The 21123-nt window shown below is 38.6% G+C and overlaps 2 protein-coding genes and 1 long non-coding RNA gene across 8 annotated transcripts in view; all 3 read left to right on the top strand.

The window, feature by feature from the left end:
- Window positions 1-13956, top strand: part of LOC311288517 (calpain-5) — a 43158-nt gene extending 29202 nt beyond the window's left edge. For 3 of the 6 annotated variants that reach the window (XM_084405945.1, XM_084405946.1, XM_084405948.1), the window contains 6 exons: window positions 825-1284; window positions 2554-2676; window positions 5445-5641; window positions 5828-5946; window positions 9750-9886; window positions 9970-11144. In XM_084405945.1, coding sequence (XP_084262071.1) covers window positions 825-1284; window positions 2554-2676; window positions 5445-5641; window positions 5828-5946; window positions 9750-9886; window positions 9970-10134 — 1201 coding nt within the window. In that variant the 3' untranslated portion in view covers window positions 10135-11144. Of the gene's footprint in view, window positions 1-824; window positions 1285-2553; window positions 2677-5444; window positions 5642-5827; window positions 5947-9749; window positions 9887-9969; window positions 11145-11745; window positions 12299-13806 lie in introns of those variants that run through there. The other 3 variants (XR_014626948.1, XM_084405947.1, XR_014626949.1) reach the window with 3 other exon arrangements.
- LOC311287441 (transmembrane protein 272) lies at window positions 12148-17936 on the top strand (the record flags this gene model as incomplete). Its single annotated transcript, XM_084404310.1, has 6 exons — window positions 12148-12191; window positions 13945-13967; window positions 14226-14294; window positions 14383-14433; window positions 14524-14730; window positions 16856-17936. The coding sequence occupies 6 exons, from the start codon at window positions 12148-12150 to the stop codon at window positions 17047-17049; spliced, it is 588 nt and encodes a 195-aa protein (XP_084260436.1). The 3' UTR covers window positions 17050-17936.
- A 1049-nt stretch (window positions 17937-18985) lies between these two features.
- On the top strand, window positions 18986-21064 carry LOC311288524. Its single transcript, XR_014626951.1, has 4 exons — window positions 18986-19349; window positions 19709-19921; window positions 20629-20682; window positions 20892-21064. It is a non-coding gene; the product is annotated as an uncharacterized lncRNA (long non-coding RNA).
- Window positions 21065-21123: the final 59 nt, after the last annotated feature.

The following is a 21123-nucleotide window of genomic DNA, read 5'->3' as shown; positions in this document are numbered from 1 at the left end:
ATACATAATAAATAAGCTTTCCATTGATGTATGGTTTGTTGGGATATGACAATATTTGGCTGAGATACAACTATTTTGTTTAAAGTTTAAAGGTGTGCATTTATGTTTGCGATTTTGCAGCATTCACTCACAAAAATAAATGTTTTATATATTTACGGTAGGAAATTTACAAAATATCTTCATGGAACATGATCTTTACCTAATATCCTAATGATTTTTGTCATAAAAGAAAAATCTATAATTTTGACCCATACAATGTATTGTTGGCTATTGCCCCATATATATCTGTGCGACTTGTGACTGGTTTTGTGATCCAGGGTCACATATTTGACAGCTGACAGCTGAAAAATTTTAATATAATTTTTAAGAGCCTGATTACAAAAACAAAAGTCTCACCATTAAAAGCCACATCCCAAGCACACAATTATAATGTTCTCATTATAACTTTATGGAGCCTATATGACAGACATCGCTGCGCATGTAGCACTGTATTGAAATGTATTTATGTATGTATGTACTGTATTTTCCTTTTAGAAGTGATTCCAATCATATTTCAAGCATTTCAAAGACATCATGGAGAACAGTGCGCATCTGAAGTGTCTCAAGAAATAATCAATTTTTTATCAGCTTTAATATATCTGCCAAATTTTATTATTGGGCCGATGACGATAACAATAAAATGAATATAGGCCGATACTGATATATATCGGTGTATATATATCGGCATCCCTAGCTACAATTGGCAACAAAAAAAGTAGTAGAGATAAATTACACACATTATTCTGTTGTGAAACATGTTTTGACTCATTTCACGTTTTCTTTAGGATGGAGTTTGAGGACTTCTGCCGTTACTTCACAGACATGGTGGTGTGTAGGTTGACAGAAAAATCCTTCCTCTGGCCACAGACCCACTGGAGGGAGGTGTGCTGCCACGGGGCCTGGACCTACGCATCTGGGATCCCACTTCCTTCCTCGTCTTCTTGTCGTCTGAACATCAAGAACCAGAAGCCTTCAGCAGGGCTCCAGTGGTCCAATCAAAGGCCAGCTCAGAGACGAGATAAAAAAGAGCAAAGACTGAGTGAAAGAAAGAAGGAGGGACCAATCCAAGGAGAAAAACAGAAAAAGAAAGAGCGTGCAGAAGTAAAACCAAAGCAAATGAAGGGAGGACGAGAGCGTGTGAACAAACAAGGAGGGGTGGAGATGAGATGGGAGAGGCAACTTGACAGGAGAAGTCGATGTGGAGGATGTATCAATCACAGAGACACGTTTCTACACAACCCCCAGGTGAATAACTGGGAATTTCTGAACCAAAATTCACCAAAATCATTACTGTGGTATCTAAAGCCCTATTCGGACGGGACTTGTTTTAATGTAGGATGTTAGAGAAATTTGTGTTTCACAGGCTTAAGCCCTATTCGCACGGGATAAGTATTACCTGGTGACCTCTAGTCATTTGTAATAATTGCGGAGGTTGTCTATGATCTTAATCCCGTGCGAATCGGCCATGTCTGTAATTTGTAAAGTAAAAATTCCCCCGCAAATGACCTACCATATTTCGCCGAACACCGAGGTCCTGTGATAATATTAGTCCCGTGCGAATCGCCATCTCTGTGATTTGGCGGGGTCGTTTATAATTTTTTCAAGGTTTTCGTTTCCTGTGCGCTTTTTTATCCCTCTTTCGCGAAGAATGGAGGCTGCGCTGCGTTGGAGTGTTTTGATAGTATTTTGGGTGCTGGGTCATTTCGCTATACACCATACAACTATACAATTTGCAGAAAGAGAAAGCTGAAAACCGTGATTAGATGGAGATGGTTGGAGATGGAGATGGAACGTTCTTCTGTTTATGATATATCATACAGCTAGACCTATAACGAGCAGAAATTTCCAAGCAATAGCCTATTGACATCATATCCGAGAGATAAGTCAGTACATTTGAGTAAAATCACAGGCTTCGCTTATCCCGTGCGAATGCGCCACACGAAATTCAGATGTGGGGGGGTACTTTCTAAATCACACGAGGTCCCCATATAATACTAATCCAGTGCGAATAGGGCTTTATTGTGGGTTTAATCCTGTCCGAATCAGCCATGTCTGTTTTTCTTACTCAACCTCAGTAAAAATTCTAGAGCAAATCACCTGCTGTTTTTCGGCAAACTCAAAGGTCCTCTGAGAAATCTCACCCTGTCGAATGTGAATGTCTGTGATTGCAGATGTTGTATTATCCTAACGCTTCTCTTGAGTTTTTTTGACATACCTGAGCTACCGGTCTCACATGCTTTCATTTTATTTCAATATGAGAAATCTCTAATGAAATTACAGACATCAGGTGACAAGAATTGTAACTCGGACATCGTTTAGAAAACTAGTCCCGTCCGAATAGGGTTTAAGAGAAGCTGGAAAATGACCTCACTACAATGTATTTAACAAGTCTACATCTACTGTATTTCTCTCACCTTTCCCTGTGTCCTTTTCTCTCTAGCACTCTTAATCAGATATTCCCTAATTTCACATTCACATGCTTGTCATTCATCTCTCTCTCCATCCCTCTCTTAGTTCATTTTTGAACTGGTTGGAGACGGGGCAGAGGTGTTGATAAGTCTGCAACAGGAGGACAGGAGGATGAAAAGGAGGGAAGGAAGGGGGGAGAACCTACCAATCGGCTTTGAGGTTCTAAGGGTAAGTAACTGAGTAGTCAAAAGATGTACAAAGAACAGATTTTGACTGTGTCTGTTTCACTTATGTCGATTTTGGGGTTTGTTTAAAGGATAATTACAGTATTTAACACTTTGAGTCTATTTTGTAGTTTGTTTTGGATGAAAGAGTGGTGGACAAAGAAATTTTGACAATGGTTCCTGTCTCGACTTTTTGACTATTTTAGAATTGCCCATGACCGCTTTAGAATGGGAGTCTATGGCCATGCACAAACATGTCCTTAAAACAACCCTTAAAGGTGCCTTATGTAAAAAAAAAAAATTCATACTCCACATTCCATACCAGATGGGGGCAGTATACCTCCAGAAAGTGTGTCTACTCTAGAGTATGAATATGACATCTTCAAGCTACTCCCCTTCACCTTTACCAGTGAATATGTTCATATTCGTTTTGTTCATATTACATTTTTATCGTTAGTTTGAATTACATTAATTTGACAGACAGCATTCGCTGATGTTGACCAAGCTAGCACCAACGTAACCAGAGCTGCCAACTATCACGCATTCACCGTGAGACACACGCAATTGACACTTTTCACACGCTCTCACGCCACACATCAATTTTCTCGCGCACAGAAAAATCGCGAAGCAAAGAGGACACGGACACCGACAGACTAGACAGAGCAGGTTAGTTATGATATAAAAAAATCTCAGCTCTCAGATTCTGTCAATTTTATTACGCAATTCAAACAATAAATACCGTTTTGGCGCTTGTAAATGTTACGTGACAGATCTCTAGCGCACGTGAACCGATCATCTCTAGTAGCTAATAGTAAAAAACACGAACACTGTTGAAAGATACAGTAGGCTACAACTTACCGAAATGTATTCCTCATACATAATATCGACCAATCAGTGTTTTTTATCAGCGTGAAGAGGTCAATAACATAGCTGGAGAACAATTATGTTAGATTTACCTCAGGAAAGCCATTTAATAAACATAATATAGGTTCTTATAATAAACAGTATATAGAAATGTTGCAAGTTCGGAGTCGAACCTCATTTCTTTCATGTCCATTAGTTGTCTCCAGCGATGGAAAGCAGTGCCAATGTTTACTCTGGTTCTGTTCCTTTTTTTATCAGATTTTATTTGCGATTCCGAGCGCGTTTTATCCCTGCAGCGGGTGGGTGTGGTGGTGGTAAGGGTCTCTTGCCAAGGGCTTCAGCCATTCTTCCGCTCTCTTCCCTGAACTGAAATGTAGTAGTGGGCTGTATTTTCCACACGATTGACATCAGGTTCAAGTACGCCCACAAGCCGTGCGAGTTATTCGTGTATTGCAGTTGGGCTGGTGGTGGTTATGTTGCCCGCATACCGCCTCCCATGGCCGAAACTGGTATTACGACACCTGTCGGGCCGTGGCTAGTAATGCTAATGCTAATTCAGGTTGATATCTCTGCAGCACTATAACTTGTCATTTTTTTAATGACATCATCGCCCTTATTTCTTCTCATTCTTTTGATGCGTGTAGCTCATTTTTTGGATATTTTTACCTCAATTTTTACACATGGCACCTTTAACGTTCGTTTTCAAAACTGTTCAACTCACCGAGTGGTTAGTGGTGTTCGTTGATGATTAAAAACAAATATATCGGCGCAATGTATGATTTCAATCCGTTTATTCTTCTATAGTGGAACTATTTTTTCAGATACCTCACAACCGCGTATAAACTTCCGCTCGATATTTGAGTCTGAAGCGTCTTTTCCGTTCCCGGTAGCGCAGTAATATCAACGAGCAATGAGTCCTCCAACAGAAATCAATGGGATTTTACAAAATGCCAAATAAAACACGACAGAAACTGTATTTCGCTACTCTACTTGTTTTGGAACATCAACGAACACCACTAATCACTCGGTGAGTTGCACAGTTTTGAAAACGAACGTTAAGGGTTGTTTTAAGGACATGTTTGTGCATGGCCATAGACTCCCATTCTAAAGCAGTCATGGGCAATTCTAAAATAGTCAAAAAGTCGAGACAGGAACCATTGTCAATTTCTTTGTCCACCACTCTTGTTCATCCAAAACAAACTACAAAATAGACTCAAAGTGTTAAATACCGGAATTATCCTTTAATTTTGTTTAAAAAAAAATCTAAAATCAGTCTACAGAATATCACACAAGCAATAGTGGTGTTGTTCCGAATATCAGCTGATATTCATGTAGTTGTGTATATGATATTTTTATTTGTAAGAGTTGACATATCTGTTCCTGAATGAATCAGTCTATTGGAACAAAACGGTTGAGTGAATGATTCACTCATAAAGACAGTTACTGGTCGCCACATACTGGCACCGACTGACAACCTGTAACGTGGAAACAGACAAACAGAGCAATACAAATTGAGTATTTGTACTGTTATATCATTTTAACTAAATCACAGTAAATCTTTAGACTTTAGTATAAATGTACATGTATTTGGTCTTCCTCTTTCCGTCCCCCCAGCTAACTAAAATATATTTAAGAATGTTTTGCTATTGTTCCCATGAAGTTATGTAAATGTTATTTTTGAATGTTTTTAGATGTTTTTTTTCTTGGTTAATGTTTCTAAGGAAACATTCTATTTTACTGGAATGTTACATTTGAATGTTCCCTGAACATTCTTAAAAACCAGATCATTTTGAACGAACGTTCTATTAACTTCACTGGATGAACTACGGGAGAAGTTTGCCAGAACGTTAGCTTCAGTTCTGAGAATGTTCCCTGTCCTAGCTGGGCCTCTGTTTTTCTTTCCGTCAGGTGGAGGTGAATCGTGTGTGTCGTGTTCAGTGTTTATGTGAGCAGGCTGCTAGCTCTGTGTATATGGACTCCCGTAGCGTCACTTTGCGTGTGACTCTTGGTCCTGGACGCTACGTCATCCTCCCCACTACTTTCCAGCCTGGAGCCACTGGTCGGTTCCTTCTGCGTTTTTTCTCACACTCACACGTGCGTCTCAGGTACAAGAGATTGGGCCACTCTGTGAATCTGCTGTTTTGCATTCAAATAAGCTACTGATAAGTAAAAAATACGTAGTAGTTGCCTTGTAGTTTTAAGCCGGGCCGTCACTAAAGGTGGTGACGATTCTCAGGCCTCCCATCACTCACTGTCTCTACCTATTCTTTTATTTTGTCTACTGTCTTCAGGGAGTTGAAGGAAGAGCGACCTGCTCCTTCAGTTTGGCAGTGTTGTATTCCTGAACCCAGCGCTGTAACTACAGTCCATCTGCTCAAAGCATCTGTCCTTAGCCATCCCAAACAAACAGGTTCAACAATTCTACAACTCATAAACAATTGACCAATAGAACAACAAACAGGACTATGATTTTAGTGAGCATTTAATGTTTGGGTCCATTCTTTTATATAAACCAGTCTTAAGGGTGTGTTCACACTTCTAGTTCGGCTCTCTTGGTGCATTTGGTCCGGACCAAAAAAGAAAATGATACATTTAGTCCTGGTTCACTTAGCGTTCACACTGTCATTTTTAACACCGAACCTAAAGATAAAAAAAAAAGGCTTTTATGACGTATATTTTGCAACCGAAGCTGTGTGCTTGGCTAAATGCGCTTGTATGTGCTTAGCCTGTATATGATGGTATTTTGACCAGTTGAGAAATGTGTAAAGGAGTCAAAACAGCGAATACCTCTGTCACACACACAAACAAAGATCTGCTGCGAGGAGACTCATCTTTTCAGCGTTCTCGGTCCGCTTGTTTGGTGGCACCAGGGTTCGGATATCAGCATTCACACCTATTTAAATGAACTGCACTAACAGAGCAATTGCACCTGGGTTTGATTTAATCCAACCAAACATGCCAAGTTTGAACACACCCTTAGTTATAACTAATAAAATTAAAAGAGAGAAAATTGGTCTTGAAAATTAAAGAAATTGTCAAGTAGTAGAACATTATGTAAAACATTCTAACAAATAGAAAATTCTGTCATTATTTACTCACATTCATGCTTATTCATGTTGTTTATAATGAAATAATCCCATTTAAGAAAACTGTTTTAATTCATTAATATTTGGGTAATGGGCTCTTTTTGCTTTCACAAAGTTGTTTGCAAGCATATTTTATTTCTACCAGAAAGACTCGGGAGATAAAATGATATAACAAGAGTAAATTTATTAATAGCTCAGCAAGCATAGTCTTTGGCGTAGGCCCCGTCCTTAGCAAGCAATGCGAGGGTAACGGAATCTGCAAATCCCGCCTGAAGATGAAGGCAGGGGCGCAGCCGACCCCCTGGAGGTAAAGGAAGGGACCATCCTGGTGGTGGTGGGGAGGATGGAGGGAAAGGACCATCTTGGAGGTGGTTGGGGAGGATGGAGGTAATTGGCGCCGTCAGTATCTGCGAACTCAGACGGATGTAAATACCATTCTTTTATACTGAGAGTGTTAACACATGATTGGTTAGAAGTGAGTTAATTCATAACGCGCTGATTGAGTCTTCCTTGCAGAACTTAACGCTAAGCTTACATTTCTAGCATGGAAGAAGCACTGTTTCAAATGTAATTATACTCTATACCTTTACACTCTATATAAAACCTATATAGAATCTATCCACCTTATTCCTACGCCCCATGACGTTTTGCGCGAATCTTCCGTAAAAAATGTAACAATGAGATGACATTAATCTAATCACCCTTCAACCATCGAACATTAAAAGGAAATTTAAAAGTGTAAAAGCATCAACAAGGTACTTTCAACAGATCAAATAACCCCAAGAGCGCGAGTCTTTCCACAGCAATAACGGATGGGTTAAGTATCACTGTTGTAGAATATATATATCTGTATTATGTAACTTATGTTGCGTTAATCAAAAATGTTCATTAACTTCAGCATTACGTGATACTATTTCAAAGTGATTTCCGTCATTTTGACAGATTATAAATTGCATTTACCTGTGAAAACAAACCTGGAAAGAGACGTGAGGATTTGAGGAGAATAACAAGAGATTCTTTGTGCATTCTAGTGAGTTATTAATGGGATATACAGTGAGGAAAATAAGTATTTGAACACCCTGCTATTTTGCAAGTTCTCCCACTTAGAAATCATGGAGGGGTCTGAAATTGTCATCGTAGGTGCATGTCCACTGTGAGAGACATAATCTAAAAAAAAATCCAGAAATCACAATGTATGATTTTTAAACTATTTATTTGAATGATACAGCTGCAAATAAGTATTTGAACACCTGAGAAAATCAATGTTAATATTTGGTACAGTAGCCTTTGTTTGCAATTACAGAGGTCAAACGTTTCCTGTAGTTTTTCACCAGGTTTGCACACACTGCAGGAGGGATTTTGGCCCACTCCTCCACACAGATCTTCTCTAGATCAGTCAGGTTTCTGGGCTGTCGCTGAGAAACACGGAGTTTGAGCTCCCTCCAAAGATTCTCTATTGGGTTTAGGTCTGGAGACTGGCTAGGCCACGCCAGAACCTTGATATGCTTCTTACAGAGCCACTCCTTGGTTATCCTGGCTGTGTGCTTCGGGTCATTGTCATGTTGGAAGACCCAGCCTCGACCCATCTTCAATGCTCTAACTGAGGGAAGGAGGTTGTTCCCCAAAAATCTTGCAATACATGGCCCCGGTCATCCTCTCATTAATGCAGTGCAGTCGCCCTGTCCCATGTGCAGAAAAACACCCCCAAAGCATGATGCTACCACCCCCATGCTTCACAGTAGGGATGGTGTTCTTGGGATGGTACTCATCGTTCTTCTTCCTCCAAACACGTTTAGTGGAATTATGACCAAAAAGTTCTATTTTGGTCTCATCTGACCACATGACTTTCTCCCATGACTCCTCTGGATCATCCAAATGGTCATTGGCAAACTTAAGACGGGCCTTGACATGTGCTGGTTTAAGCAGGGGAACCTTCCGTGCCATGCATGATTTCAAACCATGACGTCTTAGTGTATTACCAACAGTAACCTTGGAAACGGTGGTCCCAGCTCTTTTCAGGTCATTGACCAGCTCCTCCCGTGTAGTTCTGGGCTGATTTCTCACCTTTCTTAGGATCATTGAGACCCCACGAGGTGAGATCTTGCATGGAGTCCCAGTCCGAGGGAGATTGACAGTCATGTTTAGCTTCTTCCATTTTCTAATGATTGCTCCAACAGTGGACCTTTTTTCACCAAGCTGCTTGGCAATTTCCCCGTAGCCCTTTCCAGCCTTGTGGAGGTGTACAATTTTGTCTCTAGTGTCTTTGGACAGCTCTTTGGTCTTGGCCATGTTAGTAGTTGGATTCTTACTGATTGTATGGGGTGGACAGGTGTCTTTATGCAGCTAACGACATCAAACAGGTGCATCTAATTTAGGATAATAAATGGAGTGGAGGTGGACATTTTAGAGGCAGACTAACAGGTCTTTGAGGGTCAGAATTCTAGCTGATAGACAGGTGTTCAAATACTTATTTGCAGCTGTATCATACAAATAAATAGTTAAAAAATCATATATTGTGATTTCTGGATTTTTTTTTTTTTTTTGATTATGTCTCTCACAGTGGACATGCACCTACGATGACAATTTCAGACCCCTCCATGATTTCCAAGTGGGAGAACTTGCAAAATAGCAGGGTGTTCAAATACTTATTTTCCTCACTGTATCGTAAATTAAATTCTGGAGAACATACCACAAATGTGCCACAAACATTCCACATACTTTTACAGCAGATTGCAAAAGGAAAAAAGAAAATAATCACGAGGAAAAGACGACTGAAAAGAGCTCTTGCCATAGATATTCTTGTTGTAACGTCACGTTAAAATACCAAGTATAACGTTATTCTCATGATGTCTGAAAATAAATCGTGAAGGAAAATTGACAGCTCATCCAGTCAAACTGACAGATCAGCTTTATTTGTAGGGCAACCTTATGATTTGAAATGATTCGTTTTGTTTCAGCCTTTTTGAATGGAAGTTTGCCAAACCGGAAGTGCCACCCATAATTCAAAAAACCACACAGTAAGGTCGTCAGCAATAAGGTGGATATAGGGTTCTTTAAAGTTCAGTCAAGAACCCTATGGTTCTATATAGAACCCCACTGAACCTGTTTAAGAGTGTATATATTTCAGCTCCTGATGTGTATGCTGTAATCCGGTGTGAGGAAGACTCTGTCAGGACTAGAATTTTCCAAAAAGATGGAAGCCCTGAATTCAACACCAAAGCCATATTTTACAGCAGGAACCCAAAGTCAAAAATCTCCATTGAGGTCAGATGCTATACTACATTAAATACTGATAAAGTTTGTATGACTGAAGCAAAGGGTAATTGTGTGTGTTGGATTATGCATAGCTGTGGAGAAGAGGCTTGCTGTTGGACTCATTCCTGGGTGGAGCACGACTTCAGACAGGAGGAAATGAACAAGGGCAAAACAGAGTGATTGACTTGCAGGGTGGCCAATCACGGGGCTGTGTTTTTGTAGAGATCTCCTCCAGCCAGTGCCTGACAGACCTGTGACTGGCAGGTGTGCTCAAGGTAATGACTGATGATATAACATCAATGAACGGAACAAGACAAACAACTACATTTCATAACTAAACAACAACTAAACTTCAGCGCAGAATCCATGGACACCATGAACGTCTTACAGGGACAATCCCTCTCGAGCATCCGTGGATTATGTGCTTTGCTCAAGGATTTGATTTGACTGCACTGACACTATTGGATGAAAATTGAACCGAGCTGGTGAAATGAACTAATTTAATAATTGATGATCTGCCAGGGCAAAAAAGTTTACAGATATTTCCTTTAACACCTAAAACACAACACAATGCAATACATAATTCAAAATAGGGGTAAAACACCTGTGGAAAATCAATACGGAAGATTCCTTTATATTAACTCAGTACATTGCCCCTTTTCTTAGAGTGCACTAAATATAATTACACTAATCTACTATTCAGTTTGACTGGGTGGTAATGAGCTCTTTAAGGGCTCTACTAACATCTTAAAATGACCCTTAACATCTCATTTAAATTCTGCAAAACATCTCAATTTAAATCTGTCAATTCAATTCAGTTACTTAATTCAGTTCATGATACACATTGTTTCAACAGAAAATGCTTGTTTAATATTTAAATGAATCTGTGAACTTGCCAAAGCTTGTAGTTTTTGTACTGATTTCAGTCAGTTTTGTTAGTATGTGGCGCGCCAGTCTGATGGCAAGTTAATGGGAAGACTAATGCAAAAGTAAGTAAAGAGCTCAGCCACTAAGATATCCTAAATCAAACCTGAAACAGCCTGAAAACATGATGACTGTTTTTTTTTTTTAGTGAGCAATCAGCTTGAGGAAATTAAAGGTAAATCTGTGATCAGTGTTTACCGAGCTTCATGACGAAAATGAGTTGACTATTGAAAAGAACAGCTAAACATCAATACACAAATAAAATATATTGTTTAAATTGTTTCTGCCTTTAGTTCATATTTTGGAATAAATATACCAATGCTTAAAACACTTACTTGATGGTGTGATGAGATTTATACTTGGTTTTAATAAATAGAACAATACAAAAATACTAAAAAAGAGAATTGTATTTGGTTTCTTTTTTGATGCTATGTAATGTTTATTTAATGAAGAATGTAACAACATTAAGTTTAACTAGGACATGAACTTACATTTGATTTGTTAAAAACAAACTGAGTACCTCCTCGTTTCAGAACACCATTGGTATGTGGGTGTGGGTGTGTGTTTGTTTGTTTGTTTGTGTGTGTGTGTGTGTGTGTGTGCGCGGCCCTGGCAAACACTATGATGTGGGGACATTTTTGGTCCCCATGAGGAAAACAGCTTATAAATAATACAGAATTCAGTTGTTGTTTTTTATGTAAAAATGCAGAAAGTTTTCTGTGATGGGTAGGTTTAGAGGTAGAATATACAGTTTGTACAGTATAAAAATAATCGAAAGTCCTCATAAAACATGGAAACCCAGCATCTGTGTGTGTTTGCCAAGGCCGTACAGAGCCCTGGGCCTAAAGTGAAACATCAAGAAGACCCAGGTCCTACACCAGTCTCAGGAAAAGAGTCTTCGTAGTCCGAGACCTAACAGCCCAATCAAAACTCCTGGTTTACAGAGTCTTTGTCCTCCCCATCCTGCTGTATGGAGTCGAGTCATGGACCACCTACAGCCATGGAACAATACCATCAAAGATCCTTACGAAAGATTCTGAGGATCAGCTGGGAGGACAGATGCACCAACATCAGCGTCTTGGAGGAAGCCAACATGAGACGTCTGTGCATCACCACTACAATAATGCAGTACCAACGTCGATGGACAAGCCATGTCATCCGCATATCCAATACACGTCTTCCCAAACAGATACTGTACTCCCAGCTGAAGGAAGGTCGTCGAGCCACGGGAGGGCAAAAGAAACATTACAAGGACAATATCAAGGCCATTCTGAAGAAATTCCATAACACATCGACCAACTGGGAACACATTGCACTGGATTGAAGCTCCTTTAAGAAATCCGTGCATGAAGGTGAACGATGACCACTTTCCCCAGCCCACTGCACCAAAGTATGTGGATCGTGGATTGGCCTCTACAGCCATCTGAAGACCCACAAGTAGACCCAACGGAGAGGACAGTCTTACTCGCCTCGAGTGACCAGCAATGATGATGATGGGTGAGTGGAATTCTTGAACACATGAACTGAAAACAAGGCAAAAGCAATGAAACCGTTTTATAGTTATTTTATATGTAAAAGAATAGTGTTATGGGTAGCATGTGTAGATAATCCACCAAGAGAGAGATGCGTGACGCAGAACGAACAGGAACCATTAAGCACTACACACAAGAATATAACATTAACATAGGACAAGGAGCTGAGGAAAACTAGGCTTAAAAAAGGGAAGATAATCAACAGAACAGGGAACAGGTGGGTAACTTAATCATAAACCATTAGAAACAAACAAGGAGCTAGAACTCAGGCCTTGTCCACACTAATATCTTTTCATTTGAAAACACCTATTTTTCTCTCCATTTTGGCCTTGCGTTCACACTGAGACGAAGCTTTTTGAAGTGTGGTGAGGTATTTGAAAACGGGGATGCATGTTTAGTCATGTGACGCATATTGTACCAATAGATATTCATGTTTATACAAGTATTGTGCCTGTTATGTTCTATTCACTTTCACACAGTTTCTAAAATATGAGTTTAGAAACACAGTTTCTCTTCACATCACAGTCCTGCAAAGATGACAGAAAATTCACTCGCATTTACTGTCCTGCGGCAATACATGAGAGCAGTTGCGTTTTAGACCAAATATAAAATGTTGAGTGAGTGCAACCTGGACACATCAGTGAGTGGTGAGACATTTTGCTAAATAAAATTATCCTGCCAGAAGAATTGCGTGATAACTTAATTATGTCTTGTTCTGTCTGTATCATCTCAGTGAGCTTTTGTGAGGGTTTACACATTCGCTGTAAGGTGAATTTGAAATGAATTGAACGTTTCAGTGTGGATGAGAATCTTTTGGAAACCGCTTTTAACGTTTTAACGGAAAGCATTTTGAAACAAAAACTCTGTTTTCAAATCTATCCGGATTAATGAAGACGTAGGCTCAGGCAAACGAGAACATGGAAAACAAAACAAAACACAATGAAATTGAACATAACCCTTACCTTACACATAGGTCACCCAAAAATGACACCTGTCATCGTTTACATTTTACCCATAGTTGAGGTTTCCAAACCTGTACGACTTCTTTTTTTCTGTGGAACATAAAATAAGATATTTTTAGCAATGTGTCAGTGGGTTTTTTGTGCATGAGGTCCAGTGTTGTTTTGGACTCCACTGACTTTCATTTTATGGGAAAAAAAACTGTTGAAACTTTCAAAATCTCTTCGTCTTCTCTCTAGTAAATGTATGTTGTTTAAAGCATGTTTAGATTTAGGTTTGCTATATTGGAAAATGTTAATTAAGAAAATGACTAGCCATAGCTGCTCGTCAAAAATTGGATGGCAAACAAGTTTGAATGATTTTGACCATCTAGATTTGAATCACTTAAACAAGATCTACCAAGGCCCGTCTATCTATCTTTGAGTTACCTATCTTTGAGGTATGAGGCCAACCACTGCTTATTGAATACGTTCCAGCATAATGCTTGTCATGTTTGTCATTTTGTTCACACAGCAAAAACCAGTTTATCTTGAAATGGTACAACTGTAAAAGAAAAAAAAAAGGATGTTGAAACCTTCTAAACCAGAGAGTATAAAACCCCATGAAGAATAATTTCAGGCTGTTTCTAATCCCGGAGTGTGTCAGGTAAAGTCTTTCCAGAAGCAGAACTTCAGGTAAGCATTTTTGAGCAAATTATCACTTGTGTGTAAGAGGTATGTCTTTTTGATCAATACTGCAGTTGTACTGTACAATATTTCAATATACTCAATGCTAAATCAAACCAATATTATCTTTACACTTTACTTGATGTACATTTTGTTAAGGAAACAGATAGATGATCATACAAATTCATGTATTAAAGTCATTAGAGTGAAAGGAACTGCTTTCACAGACTGCTAATGTTGGGTTGTGATGTTGTTTGCTTTGCATAGGAACCATGGATCCAAAGCAAATGTTGAATTACGTGAAATCTCCTCCAAAAACTAGTACAGCTTGCCTTGGTATGAGAGTTTTACAATTATTACTTCTGCACTTAATGAACATAAAGTATACTGACTCTAGCAAATTTTGGACTGATTTGTATTTCAGTGATTTCAAAACTACTCTTACTGGCTATTCCCATTGCTCAGATTGCAATAGGTGCGTTGCAGTGAATGTGAGTACTGTATTTATTCCTTTCCCATACCTTCAGTTCTTTAAGGTGCTGTTGTGTTGCCTGTATCATCACAGGTGCCGTTTATCTCAAAGACTGTCCCCAGCAGCACTATATCCCAGTCTATGTGCTGGTATGTGGATTGTTTAGTTTGTTTCTGGCTTTGCTGTCTTGTCTTCCCTGCGCCAGAGAGACGGAGGAGGGAAATCATACTTTGCTCAGCCGCGTCTGCACTGTGTGGAACACTCTGGTTTCTACCTTCTTGTTCTGCTGGCTGATCAGTGGTAAGATTGGGTGGCGTATGTGGGAGTTAGAGGTCATTTAATGTGTTCATAGGTCTCTGAAAGGTTCTGTGCATTGTTCAGTTAATCCATTACAAAGGCACTTGCCAAACACTTTTGTGTGTGGGTCTGCCTGATATTTGGGTGTGAATATGAACTTTTGTTCTGTAATGTCTGTTTAATAGGCTATGTTGCAAAAAAGAAAATCATTTTGAACTTATACAAATAATATTTAATTGTGTTTGTGGTGTTTTTTTATAGATTAGAATTTTTACTTTAACAATTAAAGTCTTTAATAAAGACTTTAACAATTAACATTGATTAACTTAAAGGGGCTATATGTAAGAATGTTCATGTCTTAATCACTTTTTTTTTTTATTGCCAATGTGTGCATATCTTGTAACAAAACTTGAAAAACGAGACCTTCCCCAACTTCTAGGTTGTCTATGAAACCCTGTAGACTGATTTTTATGTGAAGGACTCGGGAGGTTTTTCCCGGGGAAATCAAAAGGATGTGACGTTTCCGCTCCCAAGAGCCTCTCTTCCGTTCAATGACACATGAAGCGAATGCTTATACAATGTTCAGGATAATGCAGAAAGAGCCATTCTGTACAGTAATATCAATGTCTCATTCAAAGAATCTCACAATACCAGATCTATAGTCTATAGTCTAAAATATACTTCATAATCAAACTATCATAACTGTTATTTTAATTACCTCATCTATTGTCATGATGCCGGTGAATTGCAGAGCTGGTGCAAACATATTCACCTCGCTACGATCAGATGCTTTCTGAACTGCTGTTTTCTCACCACTGTCATTTTTGTTGTGCGTTTTTGTTATTGATATATCACAGCACATATTTACATATTCATCTAAACGTCGCTCTCAGCAGTGTGGATGTTTGTTAAAGGTGCTCTAAACGATGTCACAGGTTTTTTTAGGCCAAAAAATGTTTTGTCACATACAGCAAACGTCTCCTCACTATCCGCTAGCTGCCTGTCCCCTGAACACACTGTAAAAAAACGCGATCTCTGTAGACAGCCCAGGCTCCACAAACGGCAAGATAAACAAACTGGCCCAGCCTGGACCACGAAACATAACAAACAGTGTTCCAGCCAATAACCGACAAGAATGATTTGGGGTTGGGGGGTTAGTGCGCGTGCACATGAAGGGGGGGTGTGGGGAGTGGGGGAGAGAGAAGCATGAAGAGGGAAGTTAGCTAGAGGAGAGATGTCCTAGACAACGGCAACGACTAACGTTAAAAATGTATATTCTTGAGAATTTTGATATGGCCGACACACGACCAAAGAGACGACGTTCCGATGAACAAATAACAAAGAAGAGGGAAAAGGAGAAGGAACGTGCAAAGTCCTGAATTTACATCGGAAAAGCGTTAAAAAGGTGGAGAGAACTCCGCCGGCAGAAGGACTTCCAATCCGAAAATTCAGGTGGCTCTTTTTTTGCTGGACAGGTGGGTAAATCCAGTTTGGTTTTTGTAATTGGTTCATGACTGTTTCAGGAAGCATGGGAGGGGGAGGGGACGGGATGAGGAGGAGGGAGGTCGAGCTATCCTCCTTTTGTTTGACAATACTTTGAACGTCAACAAGAAGTGACTTCACCCAACATCGCTTAGAGCACCTTTAACAGTATATCGCTGCAAAAGTATTTCCAACTTCTTTTGACTTGAAAAGAACTTTGTCGTGAGTACATCGAGGCCGTGAATCACGTTCAGTCTGTTTTACATTACGTGTGCACGAGTGCGAGCACGAGAAATAAGTTGCTGGCTGCAGTTCACGCAACGGCCACCGGTGTCACCAATAAACAAGGTTTTCTGAATTCTACATATAGTCCCTTTTAGTATTTAATTCATTACAAAATTATTAAAGGTAAAAAAATATATGTGATTGAATGTTTTTTTAAAAAGTTAAAATTGTAAACATAGTCAATTGAAGTCAGGTTGCCTTTATTTATTGTGCTTTATACAACTGCGATTGTTTCAAACGTCAGGTTGTTTCAAAGTAACAGGATCAGTGAAGCCTGTTTCATCAAATAGCCAATGTCATCAAATCGTAATCTAAAATAAATTATATTTCTGAAATGTATTTGTTTTTGTTTTTTTAACAGGCAGTGTGTGGATTTACTCTATTTACCCTCCTAACTACAACCAAACCGTGGCTGGAGATCCCTACTGTAATAAGACCCTCTACTTGTTTGCATTCTGGACCACCACTCTGGGATACATTCTGTTAGGGTTGGGGCTGTTGATCGGATGCTGTTTTTGTGTCTGTACTTGCATTCGTGCAATAGCAAAAGATTAGCAAAAACTGTGGGTCATCTTAAAGGTGCAGTAAGTGATAACTGAGAAACACTGTTGATATTTGAAATCAGCCCAAACAAACACACCCCTCACCTTCATTGCTACACACCCAAAATGCACTAACACACAATGTAAGAGTGGATGTCTCTTTCTCATAGCTGAAGCGAAGCAAAATAATGCTTTGCGAAAGCGTCTCCAGCGCTGGAAAGCTTTTCTAATATTAACGCGGGTCCTAAAGCTCTTACCTGATCATAACCCTTCTTTTCCCAGTGATATTCCTCTGAGCTTTTCTCTTTTGTAATGTCTCTCAGCCATCTCTCGTTCTACAGTCTTTCTTCAAATCTCCCTCTTCCTCACTTTCTCTCTCCTCCCCCATCATGAGTGGACACGCCCCCTACTTTAGATTGGCTCTCTCTCTCTCCTCCCCATCATGAGTTGACACGCCCCCTACTGCTGATTGGCTCTTTCTCTCTCTCTCTCCTCCCCCATCATGATTGGACACGCCCTCTACTGCTGATTGGCTACAAATGTGTTGTGCTGCTTGGTCCGATCCACTTTCTCAGAAATTTCTTACTGCACCTTTAATGGATATTGATGACAGGGTTCTTGATGGTTTGGGGAATAAACTCAACTGAACTTTGTCTATTAAGTAACACATTTAAAACAAATACTTAATTGTATTTGAAATAATTGGGTTTTGGGAACATTGTCAGTAAAGAGAATGAATGTTATTGTCTTTTTTTGCTTACAAATGAATGGTGATTTTAAATAATAATAATCTAAAATTAAATCTCCTTAATACCTTAATAACTATTTTGAAACAGGATATTCTTTGAGCTACTAGTTTCAACCAAGCAACATCATCTTTATAAAACACTATATTTTAGCCACCCATATAGAAAGTGTTTTTTATTGTTCTGTTCAATTTTACAAATATAACATGGAAACAGAGAGAAGTGGTTTCTTGAGTGGTTAAGAAAACAAATATGTGAAAAATGCATTGCAGTCTCAGTTCAACAGTTATGACTTATGTGCAGAGCTTTATTTTCATAAAAGAATCCAGTCACTGACATTATCAAACCAGAAAAAAATGAACATAATTGCACAGAACTGCATTACAAACCAACAAGACTCAATCAACTGTCTTTAAACAACTGAACAGGGAATGAATAACAAGTGAACTCAATGGAGAGCGAGAAACAGTTCAATATACAAGGAGACAATGACCTCTGGCGTTCAGGCAGTGACATGACAGCCTCCTTAGTCCTTTGCTACACAGTTTAGCCAATTATTTCCTTTGCTAGGCTACATTTGACAACATTGTAATTCAATTTACTAAATTAAATTTTGTAATTGTAAAAAACATATTTTTTTTGGTCTTAACAGTATAATAAAGCCACCCAATTATAATAGGCTACTTGAGAGGTTAACAGTGTTAGACATAACTTAAGGCAAAATATCACATCTAACAAGTAAAACTGATAGGCGAGTAACCTTCATTACTATAAATTTAAACTTAAACATTATTTAAGTTGAAGTTTAGTAAGGGTCATCATAAGACAATATTGTGCCATATGCAAGCTGTAACATTCAAGCTGGAAATGTAATTTCTCATATTGAGGAGAAAGCAGAAGAATAGACTTGAAAAATGTTGTCACGTTGGAAAAGAAGACTTACATAATATTTACATAATATATTTAATGTTTGTAACATTATGCATATCTTTACTGTCACATGATCAATTTAGCGCGTTCTTGCCAAGTAAAAGAATGCCTTTAAAAAGAAAAAATCTTACTGAGCCCCAAACTTGTGCATTGTTTTTATTGTAAACTGCAATAATACATTGATCCAATTGGTTTGGTTAAGCAGTGAGTAATTAAATATTTCCTTTGCATTTAAATGAGCACTTCAGAAATGTGTGGTCCACGGCGGAAACATGCTGTAACAACATTACGCCAGAGTTTGACTTAGGAAATATTAGAAATTACTGTCAATAAGACAGACGGATAACAGAAGAATTTTTCTTTTTAAAGTTATGAGGTGAACACTAGAGCATATTCGGCTGTCATGATCACATTTAGGCTGTTTTAACCGTCATAGGAAGAGGAAGCTTTTCTGGTGAGACTCTTAATGATACTAGTCCTTAGATCCTTGTACTCCGCATTGTTTAATGTCTTATACACTTTTACGATGTGTTATTTTACTTCTTTTTAAACTTAAAGCAGTAATTGTATATTCATCAACAATGATATTCTGAGGATGGACAATTCAAAGCATCACCATTTTTGACATCACTGTTCGGTAAGAATCGTATTAACAATCATGTTAAGAATATGTTACTTTTTTTTTTTAAATCTAGCTATTTTAAGCTAATAAGTTTTACAAATGTCCTGGTTTCACTTGGCAAATTGTGTAGGCTAAACATATTCTTGTCTGAGTAAACAAAAGTATTTTTCAGTGATACTGACTATTGTTGTACTGGGGGTTTTAATTGCCGCAATTGGAATAGGTAAATCATGTATTTTTTACCTCATTATTCACTGTTTCTCTGCTAGAAACATTGCAAACAAATAACGTGGACGTAATAATGCATTCCAGTGTAATATTGAAACATTCACATACTTACAAATGCAACCAATTTTATGTGTGACTTTTTTTAGGGGCCTACTTTCTGAGAGACTGTCCTGTCCAGCCTTACATCCCAGTCTACCTTATAGTATTTGGTGTATTTGTTTTGCTTGTTCCGATAGTGAGCCTAGGCTTGTTCTATGGTCTGCTTGCAAAAGACACCTTTGAAATGCTGCTGTTGTCTCTGCTGGTCATCTCCGTCAGCTTCATCCTCTACCTGTTTGTTGTCTGCTGGTTCATTACAGGTGAGTGGTAGTGAATTTGTCAAATGGGAATTACAGAAGGAGGGGTGAAGATATTTTATAGAAAGAACAATGGAGAAATCTGTTAAGAGTCAAACTTTCTCTGGAGATATAAAAGTTAAAGCTCTAGAATATGTGACCCTGGATCACAAAACCAGTCACGAGTAGCACGGGTATATTTGTGGCAATAGCCAACAATACATTGTATGGGTCAAAATGATTGATTTTTCTTTTGTGCCAAAAATCATTAGGATATTAAATAAAGATCATGTTCCATGAAGATATTTTGTACACTATAACAGGGCACTCAGTAATCTGGTAATTTCGTGCACACTGGTAATCATATTTTTTCAAATAAAGACAAGGTAACGCTAATTTTACATACAGCACACAGTGAAAACTATATGAATATGACACAGTGGGCAACTGGATATAGCACGGCATGTTTTAAAATGAAGGATTTGTCTCCCAAGGCTGCATTAATGCACGATTTGAATCTAACGACGATGGTCGTTTTGAATCTACCTCGTGAAGACCGTTTTAAGGAAGAAAATATGATTCTCCTTGGACTAATACCTGGACCAAAAGAGCCATCACTAAACATGAATGCTTTCTTAGACCCCTTGGTTAATGAGCTTCAAGAACTTTGGCATGGCATGATTTCTTAGGACATCAGGTTTACAGAGCAGCTCTGCTTTGTCTTTCATCAGATATCCCCGCAACTCCAAAATGTGGAGGCTTTGTTGGACATGGAGCATACAGAGGTAATTTAAATATTCAAACATTCTTTGGTATAATTAATAAACATTGATATTGATCACTGAATCAGTCAAATCAGTATGTAAATGTTTACATTGTTTATTTTTTAATGGATAGTATTTGGTCTGTTTCATTGAATGCTCAGATGTAAATATGTGTGTGTGTGTGTGTGTGTGTGTGTGTGTAACATATTGCATTTAACTTACATTTGCAGGATGCCACAAGAGTTTGAAGACGTTCAGCAAGAAAGAATTTGTTGAAAAAATGGACTACTCAGGATTTGAGCGGTCTTCACGTCAAGGGATCACACACACTATGCTGGATTATCCAAATGGGTGATGTTGTTTTGACCTTTGTGGCAAAGCCTGATTAAAACTAATTGTTGAAATAAATTGTTTTGTGTATCTTTTTTACATAACATTGGCCATTGCTAATGACACACAGTA

The sequence above is a fragment of the Rutilus rutilus genome, assembly GCF_951802725.1.
Source record: "Rutilus rutilus genome assembly, chromosome: 3".
Taxonomy (NCBI): domain Eukaryota; kingdom Metazoa; phylum Chordata; class Actinopteri; order Cypriniformes; family Leuciscidae; genus Rutilus; species Rutilus rutilus.
This window is presented reverse-complemented; position numbering and strand designations above follow the sequence as displayed.